At 41.6% G+C, this 27101-nt stretch overlaps 1 protein-coding gene across 1 annotated transcript in view; it reads right to left on the bottom strand.

Annotated features, from left to right (window-relative positions):
• Positions 1-27101, bottom strand: part of RTTN (rotatin) — a 1186344-nt gene that overhangs the window by 103000 nt on the left and 1056243 nt on the right. The window contains exon 44 of the mRNA XM_053714873.1: positions 5472-5549. Coding sequence (XP_053570848.1) covers positions 5472-5549 — 78 coding nt within the window. The remainder of the gene's footprint in view (positions 1-5471; positions 5550-27101) is intronic.

Raw genomic sequence — 27101 nt, 5'->3', positions numbered from 1 at the left:
GGGGACCAAGTTGCAGTCTTGCTAATCTGTTCCACAGAAGCTTCATTTTTGAAAGCCCAAGAAGAGGAGACAGCCCTGGTGAAATGAGCTGTAATTCTCTCAGAAGGCTTCTGACCAGTGAAAGAGAAGTAGCAGTAGCTTTCGGACCCTTATGCTTTCCTGAGAAACAAACAAACAGGGCAGAAGACTGATGAAAATTCCTTAGTCGCCTGCAGATAGAACTTAAGAGCACGCACAACATCCAAATTGTGCAACAGATGTTCCTTATGAGAAGGAGGATTAGGACAGAGAGAAAGAACAACAATTTCCTGATTAATATTTCTGTTCGAAACCACTTTAGGGAGAAATCCCAATTTAGTATGAAGAACAACCTTATCAGAATGAAAAATAAGGTAAGGCGAATCACACTGCAAATCCGAGAGTTCCAAGACTCTCCAAACAGAGGAGATAGCAACAAGAAACAAAACCTTCCAATATAACAACTTTATATCTATGGAATGCATAGACTCAAACGGAGCCTGCTGCAGAACTTTAAGAACAAGGTTAAGGCTCCAAGGAGGAGCAACAGACTTAAACACAGACTGGATTCTGACCAGGGCCTGACAAAAAGATTGAACATCTGGCACATCTGCCAGAATACTGACTGACTGAATCCCTTCTGCAGACCTTCCTGGAGAAAAGATAGAATTCTAGGAATCCTGACCCTACTCCAAGAGTAGCCCTTGGATTCACACCAATAAAGGTATTTACGCCATACCTTATGGTAAATCTTTCTAGTAACAGGCTTACGGGCCTGAATCAAGGTCTCAATGACCGACTAAGAAAAACCACGCTTAGACAGGACTAAGCGTTCAATCTCCAAGCAGTCAATTTCAGAGAAACAAGATTTGGATGGAGGAAAGGACCCTGAGTTAGAAGGTCCTTCCTCAGAGGAAACCTCCAAGGTGGAAGAGACATCTCCACTAGGTTTGCATACCAGATCCTGTGAGGCCACGCAGGGGCTGATAGAATTATTGATGCTCTCTCCTGCTTGATACGGGCAATGACTCATGCAAGGAGAGTAAACAGAGGAAACAGGGATGCTAGACTGAAATCCCAAGGAACCCCCAGAGCATCTATCAGGGTAACCTGTAGATCCCTTGACCTTGAATGGTACCTTGGAAGCTTGGTATTCTGCCAAGACGCCATCAGATCCAACTCCGGCACCCCCCATTTGAGGATTAACCTAGAGAACACCTCCGGATGGAGAGCCCACTACCTGGGATGAAATGTTTGTCTGTTCGGGAATTACACTTCCCAGCTGTCCACTCCTGGAATGTGGATGGCAGATAGACAGCAATTGTGAGCTTTTGCCCACTGAACAATCCGAGCCACCTCCTTCATGGCTAAGGAACTCCGAGTTCCTCCCTAATGGTTGATGTAAGCCACTGAGGTGATATTGTCTGACTGGAACCTAATAAACTGGGCTAAGGACAACTGAGGCCAAGCCATCAGAGCATTGTAAATCGATCTCAACTCCAGGATGTTTATGGGGAGAGCAGACTCCTCCCAAGTCCATAGTCCTTGCACCTTTAATGAGTCCCAGCCCAGCAAGCTGGCATCCGTGGTCACACCCAGGAAAGTCTCTGGAAGCATGTGCCATGAGACAGATGCTCCTGAGAAAGCCACCACAGGAGAGAGTCTCTTGTCGACTGATCTAGATCTATCCTCAGAGAGATCCGAATGGTCTCCGTTCCATTGCCTGAGCATGCATAACTGCAGAGCTCTCAAATGGAATCGAGCACAGGGAATGATGTCCATGGAAGTGACCATCAGACCAATTACCTCCATACATTGAGCCACTGATGGCCGAACAGTAGATATCCATCAGAAATATTTTCATAGATAGGGAATTTATTATGGTCCCTAAGAAAACTACACTTGTAGCTGGAACAAGGGAACTCTTTTACAGATTCACTTTCCAACCATGGGAACGTGGAAAAGACAACAAGATCTCTGTATGAGAGTTTGCTTGTTCAAAAGATGGAGCTTGAACCACTATGTCATCCAGGTATGGCGCTACAGCAATTCCCTGAGACCTGATCACTGCCATTAGAGCCCCCAGAAGCTTTGAGAAAATTCTGGGAGCTGTGACAAGGCCAAACTGAAAGTGTTTGTCTAGAAAGGCGAATCTCAGGAACTTGTGATGATCCCTGTGAACATGAAGATACACATCCTTCAGGTTTATGGTTGTCATGAGCTGACCCTCTTGGACTAAAGGAAGAATGGAACGACTAGTTTCCATCTTGAAGGACTGTACTCTGAGAAATTTGTTTAGACACTTCAAGTCCAGAATAGGTCGTAAAGTTCTCTTTTTGGGAACCGCAAACAGATTGGAATAGAAACCTAGGCCCTATTCCTGTACAGGAACTGGAACTATCACTCCCAGGGAGGAAAGATCCTGAGCACATTTCAAGAACGCCTCTCTTTTATCTGGTCTGCAGATAATCTTGAGAGGTGAAATCTGCCCCTGGGAAGAAAGGTCTTGAATTCTAATTTGTAACCCTGAGATACTATATCCAGAGCCCAAGGATCTTGGACATCTCGTACCCAAGCCCGATAAAACCAAGAAAGTCTGCCCCATACATGATCCGATTCTGGATCGGAGGCAAACCCTTCATGTTGATTTAGACTCAGCTGCGGGTTTCCTTAAAGGGACACTGTACCCAAAAATTTTCTTTCGTGATTCAGATTGAGCATGAAATTTTAAGCAAATTTCTAATTTACTCCTATTATCAAATGTTCTTCATTCTCTTGGTATCTTTATTTGAAATGCAAGCATGTAAGTTTAGATGCTGGCCCATTTTTGGTGAACAACCTGGGTTGTCCTTGCTGATTGGTGGATAAATCCATCCACCAATAAAAAAGTGCTGTCCAGAGTACTGAAACCAAAAAAAAGCTTAGATGCCTTCTTTTTCAAATAATGATAGCAAGAGAACGAAGAAAAATTGATAATACTAGTAAATTAGAAAGTTGCTTAAAATTGCATGCTCTTTCTGAATTACAAAAGAAAAAAATTGGGTACAGTGTCCCTTTAATTGCTTCCCCTTGTTCCAGGAATGATTGGGTTTCCAAAAAGACTTGGACTCTTCCTGCTTGGTAGAGGACGAGGAGGACTTTCCTTTGAAATAACGAAAGGAACGAAAATTACTCTGACAACCTTTAGATCTATTCTTCTTGTCTTGTGGTAGAAAAGACCCTTATCCACCTGTAATATCAGAAATTATTTCTGCCAGTCCAGGACCAAACAAGGTTTTACCCTTGTAAGGAATCGCTAGAAGCTTGGACTTAGAAGAAACATTGGCTGACCAAGATTTCAGCCACAATGCAATGCGGGCTAGTACAGCGAAGTCAGATATCTTGGTCCGAATGTGAGATTTCACCCTTAGAGGCTACCGAAGAATCTTCCTCATCAGACTTATGAGGAAGAGCAACTCGGGTAACAGAAGCAGGAGCAGAAACCTTACTATTGAATTGCCAAATTTCCTCTTGCGGTTTCCTTTTAACATAGGAAAGGCAGCTAATGCCGCAGATACCGCTGAAGATACCTGGGCAGCAATTTCTGCTTGCAAATAAACTCCTCCAGGAGGTTGAGAGGAACAGCAGGGCACTGTATGTGACGCCATAGAGGCTAGGGACATTTGAGGAGAAAGCTGTGGCATTGCCTGAACAACATTAACCTGAGAGACATTAGTTTTTGCATTAAGAATTTATCTTTACATTTTAATGTCCTCTTTACACATAAGGAACAAAATTGCATAGGGGAGACAATCTGGACCTCTGAACACAATAGACACGTATTCATAAAAGCAGCCTCCTGCTCTGTGTCGGATATGATCTACAAAAAAACAGTATAAAGAAATCCAAAAATAAAATCTTTACTGTCACTTTAAGAATTTTTTTTTTAAATATATGGTGTCACTTTAAATTATCTCCTGCTCAGAGCGGTAACAGTAACCTCTAGTGTCTGTTTAACAAAAATAAAACCTCACACTGTCAGCCTCTACACCTCAGCTAAACTTTCTGCTTGTAAAGAAAGCGTGAAAGAAAAACACAGCACGCTCAGACTAAACCCACCCTCCGGCTGCTGTAATACTGAGAGGACCAGCAAACTAGTTAAAAACGTACAGCCATAATATACCCTCTCCTGTGACAAAAGCGTTACCCAGCAGGCAAGTTAATACCAAACAGAGCCTGCTACAGTAACAGAACACACAGTCCCATAGAAACAAAAATGATTAGAGACACCAAAACAGTAATTTTAACCTCTTGAGTGTCAAACTCCTCTAAAGAGAATAAGGAGCCAGATAAAAAGAGGTTAACTCCTTCATTACCATAAGAAGGGTTAACCAATATAGAGTCTCCTTATCACATACATAATAGTGACTGCATTCTGCCATAAATCAATCCTACTAAGGATCTATTTATCCTCTTAAGGCTTCAGGTAATCTTTAAAGTGCTAGTCTCCAACCCAGAAGACAGAAAAGCACTTACCTGCAATCTAGCCGCCCGACAGTCAGACGGCTCATGCGGTGTGAAAGGACGCCACTCCTTACAGAGACCTGTGGAAAAAGGAAAGAACAGAGTAAACCTACTCTGGCTTTCTATACAAGGGCAGCAATATGTTAGGAAAATGTAGTGAGGCCCACCTCACAAGTTCCTAACTGCTTTAAAGCCACCACTGCCCTACTGAAGAGAGTGACGTGGAGTACGGCTAGACTCAAAAATTTAGCTTGTAGAGAAATATATTCCAATTTTCTTCAGACACCAAAATTTCACCTCCTCCATTGACAGTGGCAAAGAAAATGACTGGGGTTTATGGGTAGGGGAGTGACACTTAACAGCTTTGATGTGGTGCTTTTTGCCTCCTCCTGCTGGCCAGGAGTGATATCCCCACTAGTAATTGAGGACGTTATGGACTCACCATATCTTAGGAAATATTTTTTTTATATATATATATATGTGTAAATATATGTGTGTATTACAAATGTGATCTTTATTGTATGTAAAGATGTTAATGTCCCTTTAAGAGTGGATGGGATGTGTCTATGTTTATTAAATGGCTGATTTATTTACTGTTCTTTATTGTGTGCAATTAACAAGTGATATGCAATTTTAACTTTTATAAACAAGACAAGTTTATTATATATCTGATATTTAACGTCTACTTTTGTTTCAGCAGCATAAAAAGGCGTTTGTAAATAAACATTTATTTATTGTAATATCAATGAAGTAGAATACTGATATGCACTGTAATACATTAATGAAAAGAAGGTTTAACAATCAATGCTTCAGCTAAAATGCTAATCACATTGTACACCTACAATTCCTTAAGCACTGGAGTTTAGACTCAGCAGAGCTCGTCATGATGAAGCACTCACATGATTGAATTTGGATTAAAGAACAGAATAAATATGTCATTTTGTACTTACTTTGCACTCTACGTTTTGGTACAAACAATTCCTCAGAAGATGTAATGTAACTTTTAGATGTTTAAGGTGACCCTCTTCCTATAAAGATAAGCATAAAAACAAAAGAAGAAATATTAGGTCAATTAGAGATTCGTCAGAGCTCAGACACAGTAAGGCATACATAATAGCTCAAATAAAGAAACACAATATCTCCAACTATGAAAATAAGTGATATGAGGTCTATTTAAAATAGTAACAACAAATAAATAAAAATCTCTGTTCACTGAATAATACAAAAAACACTGCATTTTTTTCCAGCAACATTTTTTTCAAAATGAAAAGATCCCCATAAATAAACCAAAACAAGCAGAACAGACAAATCAATATTATCAGAAGAGAGTATTAGCATAGGCAGGTTTTAAACATCCCTAATCCATTTAAACAGAGAAAACATACAGTGTTGGCACCAATATTACTCTTTTAGGTAACATGTAATGTAGGATATGTATGTAAAATATCATACAAGCAATAAGCTGCACAAATATATTGCATAACAAAAGAGATCGCAGGAAAACCAAACAATTTTCCTTCTTCAAAATAACATATAAGGAAGAATAATTGATATTTTAGTTATACTGTGATTATGTGGCATGATTTGCTAAACCTATATAAAGCAGGGAACGGAATATCATATTTTAAAGCAGTGATGGCAAACTTCCAAACACATAGGGGCTGCAGATAAATATTTTAGAAGCCTTAAACTGATACTAAACCCATGATTCAGATAGAGCATGCAATTTTAAGCAACTTTCTAATTTACTCCTATTATCAATTTTTCTTTGTTCGCTTGATATCTTTATTTAAAAAGCAGGAATGTAAAGCTTAGAAACCGGACCAATTTAGGTTCAGCACCCTGGATAGTGCTTGCTTATTGGTGGCTACTATATGGACTTCTAAGCTTTACATTCCTTCTTTTTGAATACAGATAGCAAGAGAACGAAGAAAAAATTATTGGAGTAAATTAGAAAGTTACTTCAAATTGCATGCTCCATCTGAATCATTAAAGAAAAAAATTGGGTTTAGTATCCTTTATTTGGAATATTACTTTGTTGTTGAAGCACCCCGGGCAGGAGTTGTGAGTGCTAAACTGGAAGGAATTATATATATATATATATATATATATATATATAAAATCTCAAATAATAGCATAGGATAGGACGGACTGTCATGTAAACACTTATGTGACAATCCAAAGCTACATTAGACAACGAAGAATAAAAAATGTATCCCCAGTCAAATATATATATATAAATATATATATATAACACACAGAGAAAACCCAGCACTCACTTACAAGCTCTCAGCTAAGATTTAAAAGCAAAAATGAAAAGGTTAGTCACCGCATCTGGCCAAATGGGACAAGCTCTGGTACCACGTCAAGGTCCTTTCCAATACCTGAGACCCTAAAACAGCCACACAATGCAAGCTTTCAAATCCAAACAAACTGAAAACAAGGGAAGGGTGCACAGGAATATGTAACCACCCTAGACATATACAAAACACGGAAGGGAACTGCACTCTCATACCGGACAGGGTACACATCCCATGACCCTGCAACATGCTCAGCCCTGGGTGCCACTGGCACTCACAGGAAGCTGTGCTGTCCCCAGAGCCACAAGCAGTTAACCCCAGACAGGTCTGGGTGCAAGAACCATAGGGAAAATTACAAAACAAATTAATACAACACACAGAGAAAACCCTGCACCCTTCCCTTGTTTTCAGTTTGTTTGGATTTGAAAGCTTGCATTGTGTGGCTGTTTTAGGGTCTCAGGTATTGGAAAGGACCTTGACGTGGTACCTGAGCTTGTCCCATTTGGCCAGATGCGGTGACTAACCTTTCCATTTTTGCTTTTAAATCTTAGCTGAGAGCTTGTAAGTGAGTGCTGGGTTTTCTCTGTGTGTTGTATTAATTTGTTTTGTAATTTTCCCTATGGTTCTTGCACCCAGACCTGTCTGGGGTTAACTGCTTGTGGCTCTGGGGACAGCACAGCTTCCTGTGAGTGCCAGTGGCACCCAGGGCTGAGCATGTTGCAGGGTCATGGGATGTGTACCCGGTCCGGTATGAGAGTGCAGTTCCCTTCCGTGTTTTTTAAATATATATATATATATATAAATATATATATTTAATTTTTATTTATTTATTATTTACATCAGTTTCCGAGCACAGTTTACAAGGTCCTCCAGTTTTTTACGTTTGAGGCGAGAGTCTAGAATAGCCTCTACCTCAACATCCTCGTGATCAGAGAAACGTAAGGGAGGTTGTGGATCTCTATTATGATTGGAATGACAATTCGGGATATGGGGTTTCAACAGAGAGATGTGAAATTATGGATGTATTTTATAAGAATCGGGAAGATTTAAGATGACAGTAAAGGCATTTATAATTCTTTTTATAGGGAATGGACCGACAGATTGATTTCCTAGCTTCTTGGATGGGAGGACAAGTCCTAAGTGCTTTGTGGAAAGCCAGACTAAGTCTCCTATCTTATGTCAGAACTAGGTCTATACCTTAAGTCGTAGTAGTGTTTTGACATGATGTAGCTTCTGTTAAGTGAAGCTTTAATAGTTCCATTCCCTCTTTCAAAGTGGTGGTGTAATCAGTTGCAGCAGATTTGTTGTCAATATTAGATAAAGATATAGTTTTGGGATGGTACCCGTATGTAGTGTAGAAAGGAGTCATTTAACTGGGGCTGGATACAGAGTTATTATAAGAAAACTCAGCCACGGCTAAGAAAGAGAGCCAGTCATCCTGTAGGTGTGAAACATAACATCTAAGCTACTACTCAAGAATTTGATTTACCCTTTCTGTGAGTCCATTAGTTTGTTGATGATAATAAGTGGAAAGCCGGTAGTCGATCTTACGTATGTTACAAAGCGTTTTCAAGAAGAAGATGGTAAACTGGGTACCCTGATCAGTTATTATGGAAGAGGGTAACCCATGAAGTTTGACAATATGTGAGAGGAAAGCATTTTCTGTTTCTTTTGCAGTAGGTAAATGTTTCAGTCGAATGAAGTGAGCTAATTTTGTGAGATGGTCGATGACTACCAGAATAGTATTGTAATGCTGGGAAGGTGGGAGTTCAACAATAAAGTCCATAGAAACAGTTGACCATGGAGTGTCTGGAATAGGAATAGGAGTTAAATATCCAAAAGGTTTTTTTATGGTCAATTTTAATTCTGGCACATACAGTACACACAGAAAGTAACATATTCATGGATAGCTTGATCCATATTAGGCCACCAGAAATATCTCCAAATTAATCCAGTTGTTTTACGAACACCTGGATGTCCTGATAAGGGTGTATCATGGAAATGAGACAGTATTGAATCTCTAAGTGTTTGAGGTACATAAATCATGTTTTTGTTGTAGTATAAACCTGAAAGGCCTTTTTCCAGAAAAGTCATAGCTGGTGTGGCTTCAGTCTTTAAGGCTTTTAGAATTTCCTTTTCAAAGGAAGTTATGGTCCCTATGAATTTTTTAGGAGGTATGATGTGGGTTGTGTTATCTTTTACAGGTGTGAAATCATGAAGTCGAGACAATGCATCAGCTTTGATGTTGTGTGTTCCAGGTCGATAAGTGATGCGAAAATCGAATCTGTCCAAGAATAGGGTTCACCTTACTTGTCGAGAAGAAAGTGTTTTATTCTTTTTTAAATATTCGAGATTTTTGTGATCAGTGAATATTAGGAATGGCTTGGAGGTACCCGCCACAATGTGTCACCAGTTCTCCAGGGCTGAATTGATGGCAAGTAATTCTTTGTCTCTGACAAAGTAATATGTTTCAGCTGGTTGTATGGTTCTTGAATAGGCGGCTATAGGATGTTGTTTAGAGGAATGGTCACTGCGTTGTGATAGAATAGCACCATTACCTGAGTTAGAAGCATCAACTTCTACAATGAACTGGTTGTTATGGTTTGGAAGGTTTAGAATAGGAGCAGTAGTGAAGCTTTGCTTTAATTGTTGAAAGGATTGCTAAGCATCAGGAGTCCAAAGGAATTTTTCGTTCTGTTTAGTTAGGTTAAAGGTTTGATTACTGAGAAGTTAAGAATAAATTTCCTATAGAAATTTGAAAAACCTATAAATCTATTAAGAGATTTAAGGGATGTGGGTTTTTGCCAATTAGTAATTGCTGAGACCTTGTCTGGGTCCATTTGTATCTTGTCAAGGGAGATTATGTAACCAAGGAATTTAATTTTGTTGACGTGAAACTGACATTTTTCTCATTTCGCAAACAGCCTGTTGTCACGGAGGCGTGTGAGGACCCATCAAACGTGTTTTACATGTTCTTGGGTAGTCTTCGAGTAAATGAGAATGTCGTCAAGATAAATGACTACAGATATCTGTATATCTCTGTATTAAAATAAACCATATCTTGTTCTAAAAGCCGTCTTCGACTCATCTCCTTCCCTCATTCTAATAAGATTATATACCCCTTTTAGATCCAATTTAGTATAGATTGTGGCTTCATTGAGGCGTTCAAGGCATTCAGGGATGAGTGGAAGCGGGTATCGGTTTTTAATGGTAACTGTATTAAGAGCTCTGTAATTGATTATGGGCCTCAAAGTGTTGTCCCTATTTCTGACAAAGAAAATCCCTGCTGCTGCTGATGAGGTGGAGGGGGCAATTAAACTCATGTTTAGGTTTTCATCAAGATACTCACGTAGGTGTTCATTTAATGATAAGTTCATTTTGTGACAAAGGAAATATTTTACCAAAAGGTATTTGTGAACCAGGTACGGTATCAATGGGACAATCGTAAATCCTGTGTGGGGGTTGAGTTTCGGCTTCTTTAATATCAAAAACATCTTTTAAATCCTGATATTCAGGAGGCAACCTCAAGGCTGGAAATAGTGTGGCAGGGATAGCAACTAGTGTTATAGTATTGGGACTGAAGAGTTACGGTGTTATGTATCCAGTCTATGGAAGGGTTATGTTTGGATAACCAGGGGTATCCAAGAATAATGGTATGGAGTGAAGTGGGAATTATGTCAAATGTAGCAAACTCTTTGGAGTAATGAGTAGGAGGAGTATTGTGTGGTGAGTGATAGGACCATTATGAATAAAAGATCCGTCAATAACTTTCAAGAATAACTGGTTATGCTTCAATAACGTGGGAGTTTTATAAATTTTAACAAAATCTGAATCGATGAACAATCCAAATGCGCCTGAATCTATTATGGATTCAGTCTTTGCATGTTGGTAGTCCCACTGTAATGCAAAGAGAGAGTGAGTTGATAGTGAGTTTTGGTAGATGAGAGTGAATAATATATTCCTTACCCTTCTTCTGTCAGGTCAATATAGGACAGAAAGAGACAGTATGGTCCTTACTGGCACAGTACAAGCATAGATTGGCTATGTAACGTCTGATTTTTTCTTCTTGGGTAAGTGGACCTTTTATTGTGCCAATTACCTTGGGGGAAGAACATGAGGCAGATCTATCGGATATATAAGTTGGAGATCTTTTTTGTGAAGCATCAGAACTCAATCTTTCTGCATGCCTCACTCTTAATCTGCGGCCGAGCATTGTTAAAAGTTTAATTAAAGAATCAAGCGTTTCTGGCATTTCTAGATGGGAAATTTCATTTTTAAAAGATTTGGATAGTTCTAACCTGAATTGGTTTTTAAGACTAATCTGGTTCCATAAGGAATCCATGGACCACATTTGAAACTCCATTATATATTCTTCAACGGGACGTTTGCCTTGCTTTAAGGAGCGCAGTTTGGTCTCTGCATTTATTTGTTTGTTACGCTCTTCATATAGACTGGCCATAGCGGCAAAAAACCCGTCCAGTGATTCCAGTATGGGGTAGTTATTTTAAAAAAAAATGATTTGCCCAAGCCCTGCTCTCCATAGAGAACAAGAGGTGGCACGCATTCTTGAAATCCTTAAATTCTGACCTTTTGCCTGAAAATGGGTTTGGGGGATTTATACGTGGTTCGGGTGAGTCAGTGGTTTTAGGGGAAATCAAGTCTTTTATCAAACTCTTTAGTGTAGTGTTTTCAGCCTGAACTTCAGTCAGACCTCTTGCTAAATAATCAATCTTTTGATTTAGACTGGCAAATTGGGTGTTGATCTCATTTGGGTCCATTTCCCCAACCAAACTTTTTTAAGGCTTGAATATTATGTAAGAGTTATTTAAGAGTCCTAAAGAAATCTTTACAAATATATTTAGTAAAAATTAATGTTTTGTAGCTAAGTATAGAAAGACCCAAAATATACAGATACAGTAATGGGTAGACTCTATAATTAGCAGTTAGTCAAGTTTGAAAATATTCAGATTAGATCACACTGTATAGTATATGACCCATAAATATATGATAGATAGTATAAATGATGTTAGCTTAATCCGTCCTTGGAGGTACTGCAGTCAGATAGATTAAAAGAGGTAAGCGGAGTATTCAATTAGTACTGAATTGAGTACGGCTTATCATTAAATATCGCAGTAGTACCAGGTATCAAAGTTAAAGAAAATGTCTATTCTACAATGTATGCAGCAATACTTGCTGTTTTCCGGTGTAGAGGTAGGTGTGAGCATTCAGAGCTGATCTGACTGTTTGTTCAGAGCAGTGCCGTGGAGATGATTCAGCAAGCTGATGCGGAGACAAGTGCAGGGGAGTAGGCATGAGAAGAACCGGGGTCAGTTGGTGCACAACGCTTACAAGATGATCCGATGTAGACAGAAGCTGGGGAAGCACAGACCTAGGCACAGACCACCCAGAGCGGCAGTGAAGAGCAGACTAGCTTGCATAGGACTGCAGAGGAGATTCCGGTCACGTGACGACCAAGGAGCTGTAGCGGTTCGGAGGGAGAAATTGCGTCTGTGGAAATTGCAGTAACAAGTAGCTTGATAGGATCCGTAGAAGGTTGGTAGAAGATTTGAGTGCATAAGCACAAAGAGATCCTGACCTAAACAGTACTTAGGACAAAATATTCAAGTAAAGACTTAAGGCAGGAAGTGGCGTTAAATAGTGGAGGATAAGGAGGAGGTACCGTATTTAAAGGTACATTACAATAGTCCTGATAGTTTCCATTTTAAAAGATAGTATTCTTACAAATTTGTTTAAAGTTTTCAGATCCAAATTTGGTCTGAAAGTGTTTTTGTTCTTTGGGATAATGAAAAGATTTGAATAAAATCCCATCCCCCTGTTCCTGTTAAGGAACAATTACTCTCATATCTTCCAGAGATTGAAGAAAAGCTAGAGCTTTTATGGGATTCTTTGGAATATGGGACAGAAAAAAAACAAGCCTCCTGAAAGAGGTGTAATCTGCCCCTACCAGCAATACTGGATTGGGGGCCGTACCTTAATGCAGTTTTGTAGGCTGTAACAGATTTCTTATTCTGTTTTGATTTGTTACAATTTGCATTTTGTCTCCAGACTGAACCAGAGGAGCTGTGTTTAGCTGAGGAATCAGTTTTCTGTTATATATTCTGAGAAAAGGAATGAAAATGGTTAGGAGCTTTAATTTTCCATTTGACTTCTTGTCTTGAGGAAGAAAAGCATCTTTACCTCCATTAATAGTAGAAATAATAGAATCCAATTCAGACCTGAATCATTTCTTTACTTGAAAGGAAAGAGAAAGTAATACAGCTTTAGACACCATATAAGCATTCCAGGATTTAAGCCACAGGGCCCTCCTGGTAAAAATAGCTAAAGACATGCTTTCACATATCAAATACAGCATCACAAATTATTATTATTATTATCGGTTATTTGTAGAGCGCCAACAGATTCAGCAGCGCTATAAACAAAGGTGGAGTACAACAAAACAATTATAGGGATCAACTGGGTAGAGGGCCCTGCCAAGAGTTGCAATGTTGTAGTCAGCTCTTAGGAAGGTGATCTACAAGCAGCTGCACTCTTAGGCTTACATGCTAAGGGGGTTCAGGGGATAGCAATGGAGGAGTGGAACTGGTATAAAGTAAGGTTAGCATAGGTTGTATGCATCCCTGAACAGTAGAGTCTTTAGGGAGCGCTTGAAGCTTTCAAAACTAGGGGAGAGTCTTGTGGGGCAAGGCAGAGAGTTCCACAAGATGTGAGCCAGTCTGTAGAAGTCCTGTAAACGGGAGTACGATGAGGTAACCAGAGAGGAGGAGAGGAGAAGGTCATGAGCAGAGCGAAGGGGACGGGATGGAGAGTATCTGGAGACAAGGTCTAAGATATAGAGGGGAGCAGTGCAGTTGAGGGCTTTGTATGTCAGAGTAACATGTATGAAAGATGAGTCTGGCAGCGGCATTCATTATGGATTGTAAAGGAGCTAGGCGGCAGGTGGAGAGACCAGAGTTGCAGTAATCGAGGCGGGAAAGAATGAGAGAGTGGATTCAAATCTTAGTTCTGTCTTGTGTAAGGAAGTGTCTAATTTTAGAGATATTTTTAAGGTGGAAGCGGCAGGCTTTAGCCAAGGACTGAATGTGAGGAGTGAAAGAGAGATCGGAGTCAAATGTGACCCCGAGACATCAGGCATGCGGAGTAGGAGTAATGATGAAGTTGTCGACAGTTATAGAGAGATTGGGGGTGGAGATTTCGGAAGAAGGGGGGAAAATGAGGAGCTCAGTTTTGGAGAGATTTAGCTTGAGGTAGTGAGAGGACATCCAGGAAGAGATGTGAGAAAGACAGTTAGTGACACAGGTTAGCAAGGAAGGAGATAGGTCTGGTGCAGAGAAGTAGATTTTGGTGTCGTCGGCATACAAAATTATATTGGAAACCGTGGGACTTTATTAGGGAACCTAGTGATGACGTGTAAATTGAGAAGAGAAGGGGACCGAGGACAGAGTCTTGCGGTACTCCGACAGAAAGTGGTGACCGGGCAGAGGAGGCCCCAGAGAAGGCTACACTAAAGGTACGGTTTGACAGGTAGGAAGAGAGCCACAAAAGGGTTGTGTCACAGATGCCAAAGGATTGGAGGGTTTGGAACAAAAGAGGGTGGTCAACAGTGTCAAAGGCTGCGGACGGATCAAGGAGGATAAGCAGAGAGAAGTGGCCTTTTGATTTTGATGTAAGTAGGTCATTGGTAACCTTAACAATAGCTTTCTCTGTGGAGTGATGGGGACGAAATCCAGATTGCAGTGGGTCAAGAAGGGAGATTAACGTAAGGAAATGGGATTGGTGTGCATATACTAGTTTTTCAAGAAGCTTTGAGGCAAGAGGGAGGAGGGAAATAGGGCGGCATTTGGATGGGGAGGTAGGATCAAGGGAAGGTTTTTTGAGGATAGGTGTGACCAGTGCATATTTCAGCGATGAGGGGAATATACCGGTGCTGAGGGAGAGGTTGAAAATGTGTGTTAGTATGGGGTCAGGGTAGCAGAGAGGGAGGAGGGTAGCAGAGAGGGAGGGGAGTAGCTGTGAGGGGATAGGGTCAAGGGGACAGGTAGTGAGGTGAGAGCGCAGTATAAGTGCCGAAACTTCTTCCTCAGTAACAGGGGAGAATGAACTAAGTTTAAGGTTATGTGGGTTGTGGTTGAGAGAGCATTCAACGGGGGGATTGAATAGAATTATGTTGAGAGCTGATTTCATTTCTGAGTCAATTTTGTTATTGAAGTGGCTGGCAAAGTCTTGAGCTGATAGAGAAGTTGTATTAGGAGGTGGGGGAGGGTGGAGGAGAGTATTGAAAGTGGAGAACAGACGTTTTGGGTTTAAGGACAAATTAGAGATACAAGTAGAGAAGTAGTGTTGCATATGGAGATTAAGGGCAGAATAGTAGGAGTTCAGGATGAATTTGTAATGAAGAAAATCAGCTGAACTCTGAGATTTTCTCCAGTTTCGTTCAGCAGTACGGGAACATCTGCGTAAGTACTGTGTCAGAGGAGTATGCCAGGGCTGAGGATGAGTGTGTGATTTCCGAGCTATGGTAAGAGGGGCAAGATTGTCAAGGACGGATATAAGGGTGGAATTGTAGTGGCAGATAGATTGTTCAGTGCAGGAAAAGGAGGGGACGGATGAGAGGAGAGGTTTGAGGGAATTAGCAAGCTGTTGCTGATCTAAAGACATAATGCTTCTGTGAAGTTTGGTGTGAGGAGTAGAAGGAGGGAGAGTTGTAGGGAGGGATGATATGTTGCAAGTAAGGAAATGGTGGTCAGAAAGAGGAAAAGGAGAGTTTGTGAAGTTTAAAATAGTGCATTGATAGCTGAAGATCAGGTCAAGAGAGTGACCATCTTTGTGAGTGGGAGAATCAGTTCATTGTGACAGACCGAAAGAGGAAGTGAGTTGCAGAAGTTGTTTTGCAGATGAGGCAGTGGGATTGTCAAAATAGATGTTGAAGTCGCCAAGAATGAGGGCAGGGGTGTCTGAGGAAAGGAAAACAGAATTTATGTTTACCTGATAAATTACTTTCTCCAACGGTGTGTCCGGTCCACGGCGTCATCCTTACTTGTGGGATATTCTCTTCCCCAACAGGAAATGGCAAAGAGCCCAGCAAAGCTGGTCACATGATCCCTCCTAGGCTCCGCCTACCCCAGTCATTCGACCGACGTTAAGGAGGAATATTTGCATAGGAGAAACCATATGGTACCGTGGTGACTGTAGTTAAAGAAAATAAATTATCAGACCTGATTAAAAAAACCAGGGCGGGCCGTGGACCGGACACACCGTTGGAGAAAGTAATTTATCAGGTAAACATAAATTCTGTTTTCTCCAACATAGGTGTGTCCGGTCCACGGCGTCATCCTTACTTGTGGGAACCAATACCAAAGCTTTAGGACACGGATGAAGGGAGGGAGCAAATCAGGTCACCTAAATGGAAGGCACCACGGCTTGCAAAACCTTTCTCCCAAAAATAGCCTCAGAAGAAGCAAAAGTATCAAACTTGTAAAATTTGGTAAAAGTGTGCAGTGAAGACCAAGTCGCTGCCCTACATATCTGATCAACAGAAGCCTCGTTCTTGAAGGCCCATGTGGAAGCCACAGCCCTAGTGGAATGAGCTGTGATTCTTTCGGGAGGCTGCCGTCCGGCAGTCTCGTAAGCCAATCTGATGATGCTTTTAATCCAAAAAGAGAGAGAGGTAGAAGTTGCTTTTTGACCTCTCCTTTTACCGGAATAAACAACAAACAAGGAAGATGTTTGTCTAAAATCCTTTGTAGCATCTAAATAGAATTTTAGAGCGCGAACAACATCCAAATTGTGCAACAAACGTTCCTTCTTTGAAACTGGTTTCGGACACAGAGAAGGTACGATAATCTCCTGGTTAATGTTTTTGTTAGAAACAACTTTTGGAAGAAAACCAGGTTTAGTACGTAAAACCACCTTATCTGCATGGAACACCAGATAAGGAGGAGAACACTGCAGAGCAGATAATTCTGAAACTCTTCTAGCAGAAGAAATTGCAACCAAAAACAAAACTTTCCAAGATAATAACTTAATATCAACGGAATGTAAGGGTTCAAACGGAACCCCCTGAAGAACTGAAAGAACTAAATTGAGACTCCAAGGAGGAGTCAAAGGTTTGTAAACAGGCTTAATTCTAACCAGAGCCTGAACAAAGGCTTGAACATCTGGCACAGCGGCCAGCTTTTTGTGAAGTAACACAGACAAGGCAGAAATCTGTCCCTTCAGGGACCTTGCAGATAATCCTTTTTCCAATCCTTCTTGAAGGAAGGATAGAATCCTAGGAATCTTAACCTTGTCCCAAGGGAATCCTTTAGATTCACACCAACAGATATATTTTTTCCAAATTTTGTGGTAAATCTTTCTAGTTACAGGCTTTCTGGCCTGAACAAGAGTATCGATAACAGAATCTGAGAACCCTCGCTTCGATAAGATCAAGCGTTCAATCTCCAAGCAGTCAGCTGGAGTGAAACCAGATTCGGATGTTCGAACGGACCCTGAACAAGAAGGTCTCGTCTCAAAGGTAGCTTCCAAGGTGGAGCCGATGACATATTCACCAGATCTGCATACCAAGTCCTGCGTGGCCACGCAGGAGCTATCAAGATCACCGACGCCCTCTCCTGATTGATCCTGGCTACCAGCCTGGGGATGAGAGGAAACGGCGGGAACACATAAGCTAGTTTGAAGGTCCAAGGTGCTACTAGTGCATCCACTAGAGCCGCCTTGGGATCCCTGGATCTGGACCCGTAGCAAGGAACTTTGAAGTTCTGACGAGAGGCCATCAGATCCATGTCTGGAATGCCCCACAGCTGAGTGACTTGGGCAAAGATTTCCGGATGGAGTTCCCACTCCCCCGGATGCAATGTCTGACGACTCAGAAAATCCGCTTCCCAATTTTCCACTCCTGGGATGTGGATAGCAGACAGGTGGCAGGAGTGAGACTCCGCCCATAGAATGATTTTGGTCACTTCTTCCATCGCCAGGGAACTCCTTGTTCCCCCCTGATGGTTGATGTACGCAACAGTTGTCATGTTGTCTGATTGAAACCGTATGAACTTGGCCCTCGCTAGCTGAGGCCAAGCCTTGAGAGCATTGAATATCGCTCTCAGTTCCAGAATATTTATCGGTAGAAGAGATTCTTCCCGAGACCAAAGACCCTGAGCTTTCAGGGATCCCCAGACCGCGCCCCAGCCCATCAGACTGGCGTCGGTCGTGACAATGACCCACTCTGGTCTGCGGAATGTCATCCCTCGTGACAGGTTGTCCAGGGACAGCCACCAACGGAGTGAGTCTCTGGTCCTCTGATTTACTTGTATCTTTGGAGACAAGTCTGTATAGTCCCCATTCCACTGACTGAGCATGCACAGTTGTAATGGTCTTAGATGAATGCGCGCAAAAGGAACTATGTCCATTGCCGCTACCATCAACCCGATCACTTCCATGCACTGAGCTATGGAAGGAAGAGGAACGGAATGAAGTATCCGACAAGAGTCTAGAAGTTTTGTTTTTCTGGCCTCTGTCAGAAAAATCCTCATTTCTAAGGAGTCTATTATTGTTCCCAAGAAGGGAACCCTTGTTGACGGAGATAGAGAACTCTTTTCCACGTTCACTTTCCATCCGTGAGATCTGAGAAAGGCCAGGACAATGTCCGTGTGAGCCTTTGCTTGAGGAAGGGACGACGCTTGAATCAGAATGTCGTCCAAGTAAGGTACTACAGCAATGCCCCTTGGTCTTAGCACAGCTAGAAGGGACCCTAGTACCTTTGTGAAAATCCTTGGAGCAGTGGCTAATCCGAAAGGAAGCGCCACGAACTGGTAATGTTTGTCCAGGAATGCGAACCTCAGGAACCGATGATGTTCCTTGTGGATAGGAATATGTAGATACGCATCCTTTAAATCCACCGTGGTCATGAATTGACCTTCCTGGATGGAAGGAAGAATAGTTCGAATGGTTTCCATCTTGAACGATGGAACCTTGAGAAACTTGTTTAAGATCTTGAGATCTAAGATTGGTCTGAACGTTCCCTCTTTTTTGGGAACTATAAACAGATTGGAGTAGAACCCCATCCCTTGTTCTCTTAATGGAACAGGATGAATCACTCCCATTTTTAACAGGTCTTCTACACAATGTAAGAATGCCTGTCTTTTTATGTGGTCTGAAGACAACTGAGACCTGTGGAACCTCCCCCTTGGGGGAAGTCCCTTGAATTCCAGAAGATAACCTTGGGAGACTATTTCTAGCGCCCAAGGATCCAGAACATCTCTTGCCCAAGCCTGAGCGAAGAGAGAGAGTCTGCCCCCCACCAGATCCGGTCCCGGATCGGGGGCCAACATTTCATGCTGTCTTGGTAGCAGTGGCAGGTTTCTTGGCCTGCTTTCCCTTGTTCCAGCCTTGCATTGGTCTCCAGGCTGGCTTGGCTTGAGAAGTATTACCCTCTTGCTTAGAGGACGTAGCACTTTGGGCTGGTCCGTTTCTACGAAAGGGACGAAAATTAGGTTTATTTTTTGCCTTGAAAGGCCGATCCTGAGGAAGGGCGTGGCCCTTACCCCCAGTGATATCAGAGATAATCTCTTTCAAGTCAGGGCCAAACAGCGTTTTCCCCTTGAAAGGAATGTTAAGTAGCTTGTTCTTGGAAGACGCATCAGCCGACCAAGATTTCAACCAAAGCGCTCTGCGCGCCACAATAGCAATTGCGAAAAAACATGAAGCAATTGTTCAAAATTCACCAAATTTTCACCACAGTGTCTTAAAGCCTTAAAAGTATTGCACACCAAATTTGGAAGCTTTAACCCTTAAAATAACGGAACCGGAGCCGTTTTGAACTTTAACCCCTTTACAGTCCCTGGTATCTGCTTTGCTGAGACCCAACCAAGCCCCAAGGGGAATACGATACCAAATGACGCCTTCAGAAAGTCTTTTCTAAGTAACAGAGCTCCTCTCACATGCGACTGCATGCCATGCCTCTCAAAAACAAGTGCGCAACACCGGCGCGAAAATGAGGCTCTGCCTATGCTTTGGGAAAGCCCCTAAAGAATAAGGTGTCTAAAACAGTGCCTGCCGATATTATTATATCAAAATACCCAGATAAAATGATTCCTCAAGGCTAAATATGTGTTAATAATGAATCGATTTAGCCCAGAAAAAGTCTACAGTCTTAATAAGCCCTATTTTGAAGCCCTTATTTACGATCGTAATAAACATGGCTTACCGGATCCCATAGGGAAAATGACAGCTTCCAGCATTACATCGTCTTGTTAGAATGTGTCATACCTCAAGCAGCAAGAGACTGCTCACTGTTCCCCCAACTGAAGTTAATTGCTCTCAACAGTCCTGTGTGGAACAGCCATGGATTTTAGTGACGGTTGCTAAAATCATTTTCCTCATACAAACAGAAATCTTCATCTCTTTTCTGTTTCTGAGTAAATAGTACATACCAGCACTATTTCAAAATAACAAACTCTTGATTGAATAATAAAAAACTACAGTTAAACACTAAAAAACTCTAAGCCATCTCCGTGGAGATGTTGCCTGTACAACGGCAAAGAGAATGACTGGGGTAGGCGGAGCCTAGGAGGGATCATGTGACCAGCTTTGCTGGGCTCTTTGCCATTTCCTGTTGGGGAAGAGAATATCCCACAAGTAAGGATGACGCCGTGGACCGGACACACCTATGTTGGAGAAATAAGGTAGCAAGGCAGCCAAGTGATCTAGAAATTGAGTTGAGGAGCCAGGGGGTCGGTATATGACTGCAAAACGTACAGAGAGAGGGGAGAATAAGCAAATCATGTGGGTTTCGAATGAGGGAAATGTGAGGGAGGAGATAGGATGTATTTGTTGAAAGGTGCAACAAGAGGAAAGTAAAATACCTACACCACCTCCTTGTCTATTACCAGACCTAGGAGTGTGGCTGAAGTGGAGACCCCCATGTGACAGAGCAGCAGTGGATGCTGTGTCTAGGTGAGAGAGCCAGGTTTCTGTTAGGGCCAGAAGGTTGAGGGAGCGGGAGATGAAGAGGTCATGTATAGAAGTGAGCTTGTTGCAAACAGAGCGAGAGTTCCAGAGTGCGCAAGTGAAAGGGGTAGTGGCTTTGATGCATGAGGAATGTGAGTAAGGTTGCAGAGTTTTGTTTTCTGAGTCTATGGGACAGTACACAGGGATGTGCACGGCTAGGCACACCAGCAGTAAGTAAAAGCAATTGCAATTGCATAAGAAAACAAAAAGGTATATGAAACATAATATTACATAAGTACTTGCCTTGTGTCTTGCCCCTTTTCCAATACTTGTTCAATTCTTGTATAATTCTACTGATAATGCCTCATTTATAAAATGTTCACTTAATTCTTGTATAATTCTATTGATAATGCCTCATTTATAAAATGTTCACTTAATTCTTGTATAATTCTATTGATAATGCCTCACTTATAAAATGTTCACTTTGAAAATGTGAACATAAGTTGTTATAGCAATGCACAGCCTAGTGCAATGCACAGCCCAGACTAGTGTGAAATATATGCAGGCAGGGCAGTCAGCTGAGTCTACTAAATTTTGTTGATTGTTTAATCAAAGACAATTGGAAGGGCCAATTGGAAAGTTAGATTCTGGTCTGGTCAAGGTGAGATGTTAAGTAAACAGACAATACAATTTGGAGGGGGTTAAAACTGTGGCATAAGACAGCTATAAATTTTAGAATAATAGAAAGTATTGATAAGGATTGAGCATCACATGGCAATTAACAAAACATTAGAAGTAAGACATTGGATAATAGTACAACAAATGTGGGACTAAATTAACAAACTAAAATCATTTGCTCTATGTAAATAGTCACATACCAAAATAGAGTTACAGGAGAGGAAAAAAAAACAGAGTTCAGTGAATACTTTGCAGATTGACAAGGAATATATTCACATACCAAAATAGAGTTACAGGAGAGGAAAAAACCCAGAGTGCAGTGAATACGCTGCAGATTGACAACGAATATATTCACATACCAAAATAGAGTTACAGGAGAGGAAAAAACCCAGAGTGCAGTGAATACTATTTGCACTTTGAAGTAAACTTAATAGATGAAAACGTTCAGGGTCATTAGAAAACTGATGTGCAAGACTGGCTAAGCATTAAGTAGAAGCAGCAGCTATGTCTGCAATAGATATAGCTGGCATGAGTATATATCCAGTATGTAGAAAAGCCCTTCTTAGAAAATATTCTAATTTTCTGTTTAAAGAGTTATTAAAAGAAGTGCTGTCTTCTAAAGGATTAGTAGTATGTTTAGTTAGAGTGGAAATAGCTTTGGGAAGAAAAAAAAATACCCCCCCCCCCAAAAAAAAAAAACCCCCCACAAGGATGGGGTCTTGTGACCTCTCAACACCAATAAATTTTTTTTTATCAGGTAAGAATAAATTATGTTTTCTTTCATACAGGTGGTGAAAGTCTACGATCCTTTATTTTTGGGAAATAATACCCAAGCAGGAGTCCGAGTAATAACATAAAGGGGCGGAGAAAAAAGAAAAATCAAATGGAGACAATCCAAAGGCTGCTTTAGAAAAGGCAAAAACATCAAACTAGAAGAATTTAGTAAAAGTATGCAAAGAAGATCAAATTTGATCAACTGTAGCCTTATTCTTGAAAGCTCAAGAATTGGCAACTGACTTAGTAGAATGAGCAGTAATCCGCTGCAGTGGAGGCTGACCTACCTCCAAATAAGCTTTGTGAATCAAAAGTTTTAACCAAAATGCAAAAGAAACAGCAGAAGATTCCTAACCCTTCCTAGGACCAGAAAAAAAAGAACAAACTGAAGTTTGTCTAAAATCTTAAATAGCATCAATATAATATTTCAATGCTCTAACAACATTCAAATAATGCAAAGATCTTTCAGAAGCATTTTTAGGATTAGGATACAAAGAAGGAACATCAATCCCTCTGCTAATTTTGTCTGAAGAAACAACCTTAGGCAAAAAACATTAAATGACATGTAAAATAGCCTTATCCTGATGAAAAATCAGATGAGGATCACAAGAAAAAACAGGTAACTCAGAAACTCTTCTAGCAGAAGAAATTGCCAAAACAAATGACACTTTCCAAGAAAGTAGTTTAAATGTCCAATATATGCATAGGTTAAAAAGTAGGAGCCTGGAAAACTGTTAACACCGGGTTAATATTCCAAGGAGGAGAAATAGGCTTGATAACAGGTTTAATATGAACCAGAGCCTGAACAAAAACTATGATCAGGAAGATAAGCACTCCTTCTGTGGAACAAAACTGAAAGAGCAGAAATCTGCCCCTTCAGAGAACTGGCCCTTATACAGACCATCCTGCAAAATCTGCAGAATCCTAGGAATTCTGAAAGAATGCCAGGAAAAAACATGATTTATACATCATGAAATAAAGCCCTTTCAGACCTTACGATAGATTTTCCTAATTACAGGCTTACATGCCTGAATCAGGGTTTCAATCACAGAATCAGATAAAGGACTAGGCGTTCAATTGCCATGCCATCAAGTTCAGAGATTTGAGATCTGGATGGAAAAACGGACCTTGTGAAAGAAGGTATGACTGCAGAGGAAGAGGATTACAGACAACTTATCTAGCCTTATCTTGGAAACCACTCTGGGAAGAAGAACCAGAGACGGAAACAGATAAGCAGGCTGAAAAGACAAAGGAACTACTAGAGCATCCACTAACTCTGCCTCAGGATCCCTGAGCCTCACAAAGTACCTGGGGAGTTTGTTGTTGAAACAAGAGGCCATCAGATCTATTTCTGGGAGACCCCAAAGATCCACAATCTGATTGAACACATCCTGGTGAAGAGACCACTCCCATGGATGTAGAGATTGACAACTGAGAAAGTTCCAGTTGTTCACTCCTGGAATATGAATTGCAGAGTCTAGATAAGAATTGGCTTCTGCACAGGAGATAATCTGAGACACCTCCATCATAGCCAGGAAACAACGAGTTCCCCCTGATGGTTGATATAAGATACTTAGCGCTGCGGAACCTGTTTGCGCTCTACAAATAACGATAATAATAATACTGCTGTGACATTGTCTGTCTGGAAACAGAGATAAGACCCCTTTTTCAACATAGGCCAAACTTGAAGGGCCCTAAAACTTGCACTGAGTTCTAGAACAATGATTAGTAACCTCGCCTCCCAAGTATCCCAAACTTCCTGTGCTGTCAGAGACCCCAAAACAGCTCCCCAACCTGAATGTCTTGCATCTGTAGTGACCACAGTCCAGGTAGGATGAGCAAAAGAAGCCCCCTGTAAAAATAAACTGATTATCCAGCCAGTCAGGGACTGACTTGTATTGGGATCCAAAAATAACCTTTCAGACAGTCGAGTATAGTCTCTGCACTATTGGCGCAGCATAAAAAGCTGAAGAGGCCTGATCACACACAAAAGGGTACTCAGAACCTTTGTGAATATTCTTGGAGCTGTAGACAGACCAAAAGGGAAGAGTAACAAATGCCTGTCCAGAAAGGCAAACTTTAAATTATCTCTAAATAGGAACATGAAGGTAAGCATCCTTTAAATCTATTGTGGACATAAACTGATCATGCTGAACAAAAGGCAGAATGGTCTAAATAGTTTCAATTCTTAAAGATGGAATTCTTACAAACCTGTTCAGAACTTTAAGATTTAGTACTGGTCTGAAATTGCCTTCCTTCTTTGGAACAATGAAGAGATTTGAATAAAAACAGAATTTATGTTTACCTGATAAATTACTTTCTCCAACGGTGTGTCCGGTCCACGGCGTCATCCTTACTTGTGGGATATTCTCTTCCCCAACAGGAAATGGCAAAGAGCCCAGCAAAGCTGGTCACATGATCCCTCCTAGGCTCCGCCTACCCCAGTCATTCGACCGACGTTAAGGAGGAATATTTGCATAGGAGAAACCATATGGTACCGTGGTGACTGTAGTTAAAGAAAATAAATGATCAGACCTGATTAAAAAACCAGGGCGGGCCGTGGACCGGACACACCGTTGGAGAAAGTAATTTATCAGGTAAACATAAATTCTGTTTTCTCCAACATAGGTGTGTCCGGTCCACGGCGTCATCCTTACTTGTGGGAACCAATACCAAAGCTTTAGGACACGGATGAAGGGAGGGAGCAAATCAGGTCACCTAAATGGAAGGCACCACGGCTTGCAAAACCTTTCTCCCAAAAATAGCCTCAGAAGAAGCAAAAGTATCAAACTTGTAAAATTTGGTAAAAGTGTGCAGTGAAGACCAAGTCGCTGCCCTACATATCTGATCAACAGAAGCCTCGTTCTTGAAGGCCCATGTGGAAGCCACAGCCCTAGTGGAATGAGCTGTGATTCTTTCGGGAGGCTGCCTTCCGGCAGTCTCGTAAGCCAATCTGATGATGCTTTTAATCCAAAAAGAGAGAGAGGTAGAAGTTGCTTTTTGACCTCTCCTTTTACCGGAATAAACAACAAACAAGGAAGATGGTTGTCTAAAATCCTTTGTAGCATCTAAATAGAATTTTAGAGCGCGAACAACATCCAAATTGTGCAACAAACGTTCCTTCTTTGAAACTGGTTTCGGACACAGAGAAGGTACGATAATCTCCTGGTTAATGTTTTTGTTAGAAACAACTTTTGGAAGAAAACCAGGTTTAGTACGTAAAACCACCTTATCTGCATGGAACACCAGATAAGGAGGAGAACACTGCAGAGCAGATAATTCTGAAACTCTTCTAGCAGAAGAAATTGCAACTAAAAACAAAACTTTCCAAGATAATAACTTAATATCAACGGAATGTAAGGGTTCAAACGGAACCCCCTGAAGAACTGAAAGAACTAAATTGAGACTCCAAGGAGGAGTCAAAGGTTTGTAAACAGGCTTAATTCTAACCAGAGCCTGAACAAAGGCTTGAACATCTGGCACAGCTGCCAGCTTTTTGTGAAGTAACACGGACAAGGCAGAAATCTGTCCCTTCAGGGAACTTGCAGATAATCCTTTTTCCAATCCTTCTTGAAGGAAGGATAGAATCTTAGGAATCTTAACCTTGTCCCAAGGGAATCCTTTAGATTCACACCAACAGATATATTTTTTCCAAATTTTGTGGTAAATCTTTCTAGTTACAGGCTTTCTGGCCTGAACAAGAGTATCGATAACAGAATCTGAGAACCCTCGCTTCGATAAGATCAAGCGTTCAATCTCCAAGCAGTCAGCTGGAGTGAAACCAGATTCGGATGTTCGAACGGACCCTGAACAAGAAGGTCTCGTCTCAAAGGTAGCTTCCAAGGTGGAGCCGATGACATATTCACCAGATCTGCATACCAAGTCCTGCGTGGCCACGCAGGAGCTATCAAGATCACCGACGCCCTCTCCTGATTGATCCTGGCTACCAGCCTGGGGATGAGAGGAAACGGCGGGAACACATAAGCTAGTTTGAAGGTCCAAGGTGCTACTAGTGCATCCACTAGAGCCGCCTTGGGATCCCTGGATCTGGACCCGTAGCAAGGAACTTTGAAGTTCTGACGAGAGGCCATCAGATCCATGTCTGGAATGCCCCACAGCTGAGTGACTTGGGCAAAGATTTCCGGATGGAGTTCCCACTCCCCCGGATGCAATGTCTGACGACTCAGAAAATCCGCTTCCCAATTTTCCACTCCTGGGATGTGGATAGCAGACAGGTGGCAGGAGTGAGACTCCGCCCATAGAATGATTTTGGTCACTTCTTCCATCGCTAGGGAACTCCTTGTTCCCCCCTGATGGTTGATGTACGCAACAGTTGTCATGTTGTCTGATTGAAACCGTATGAACTTGGCCCTCGCAAGCTGAGGCCAAGCCTTGAGAGCATTGAATATCGCTCTCAGTTCCAGAATATTTATCGGTAGAAGAGATTCTTCCTGAGACCAAAGACCCTGAGCTTTCAGGGATCCCCAGACCGCGCCCCAGCCCATCAGACTGGCGTCGATCGTGACAATGACCCACTCTGGTCTGCGGAATGTCATCCCTTGTGACAGGTTGTCCAGGGACAGCCACCAACGGAGTGAGTCTCTGGTCCTCTGATTTACTTGTATCTTCGGAGACAAGTCTGTATAGTCCCCATTCCACTGACTGAGCATGCACAGTTGTAATGGTCTTAGATGAATGCGCGCAAAAGGAACTATGTCCATTGCCGCTACCATCAACCCGATCACTTCCATGCACTGAGCTATGGAAGGAAGAGGAACGGAAAGAAGTATCCGACAAGAGTCTAGAAGTTTTGTTTTTCTGGCCTCTGTCAGAAAAATCCTCATTTCTAAGGAGTCTATTATTGTTCCC

Source organism: Bombina bombina, chromosome 5 (assembly GCF_027579735.1).
Source record: "Bombina bombina isolate aBomBom1 chromosome 5, aBomBom1.pri, whole genome shotgun sequence".
NCBI classification, from domain to species: domain Eukaryota; kingdom Metazoa; phylum Chordata; class Amphibia; order Anura; family Bombinatoridae; genus Bombina; species Bombina bombina.
Note: the sequence above shows the minus strand (reverse complement) of the source record. Positions and strands in the feature narration are given on the sequence as shown.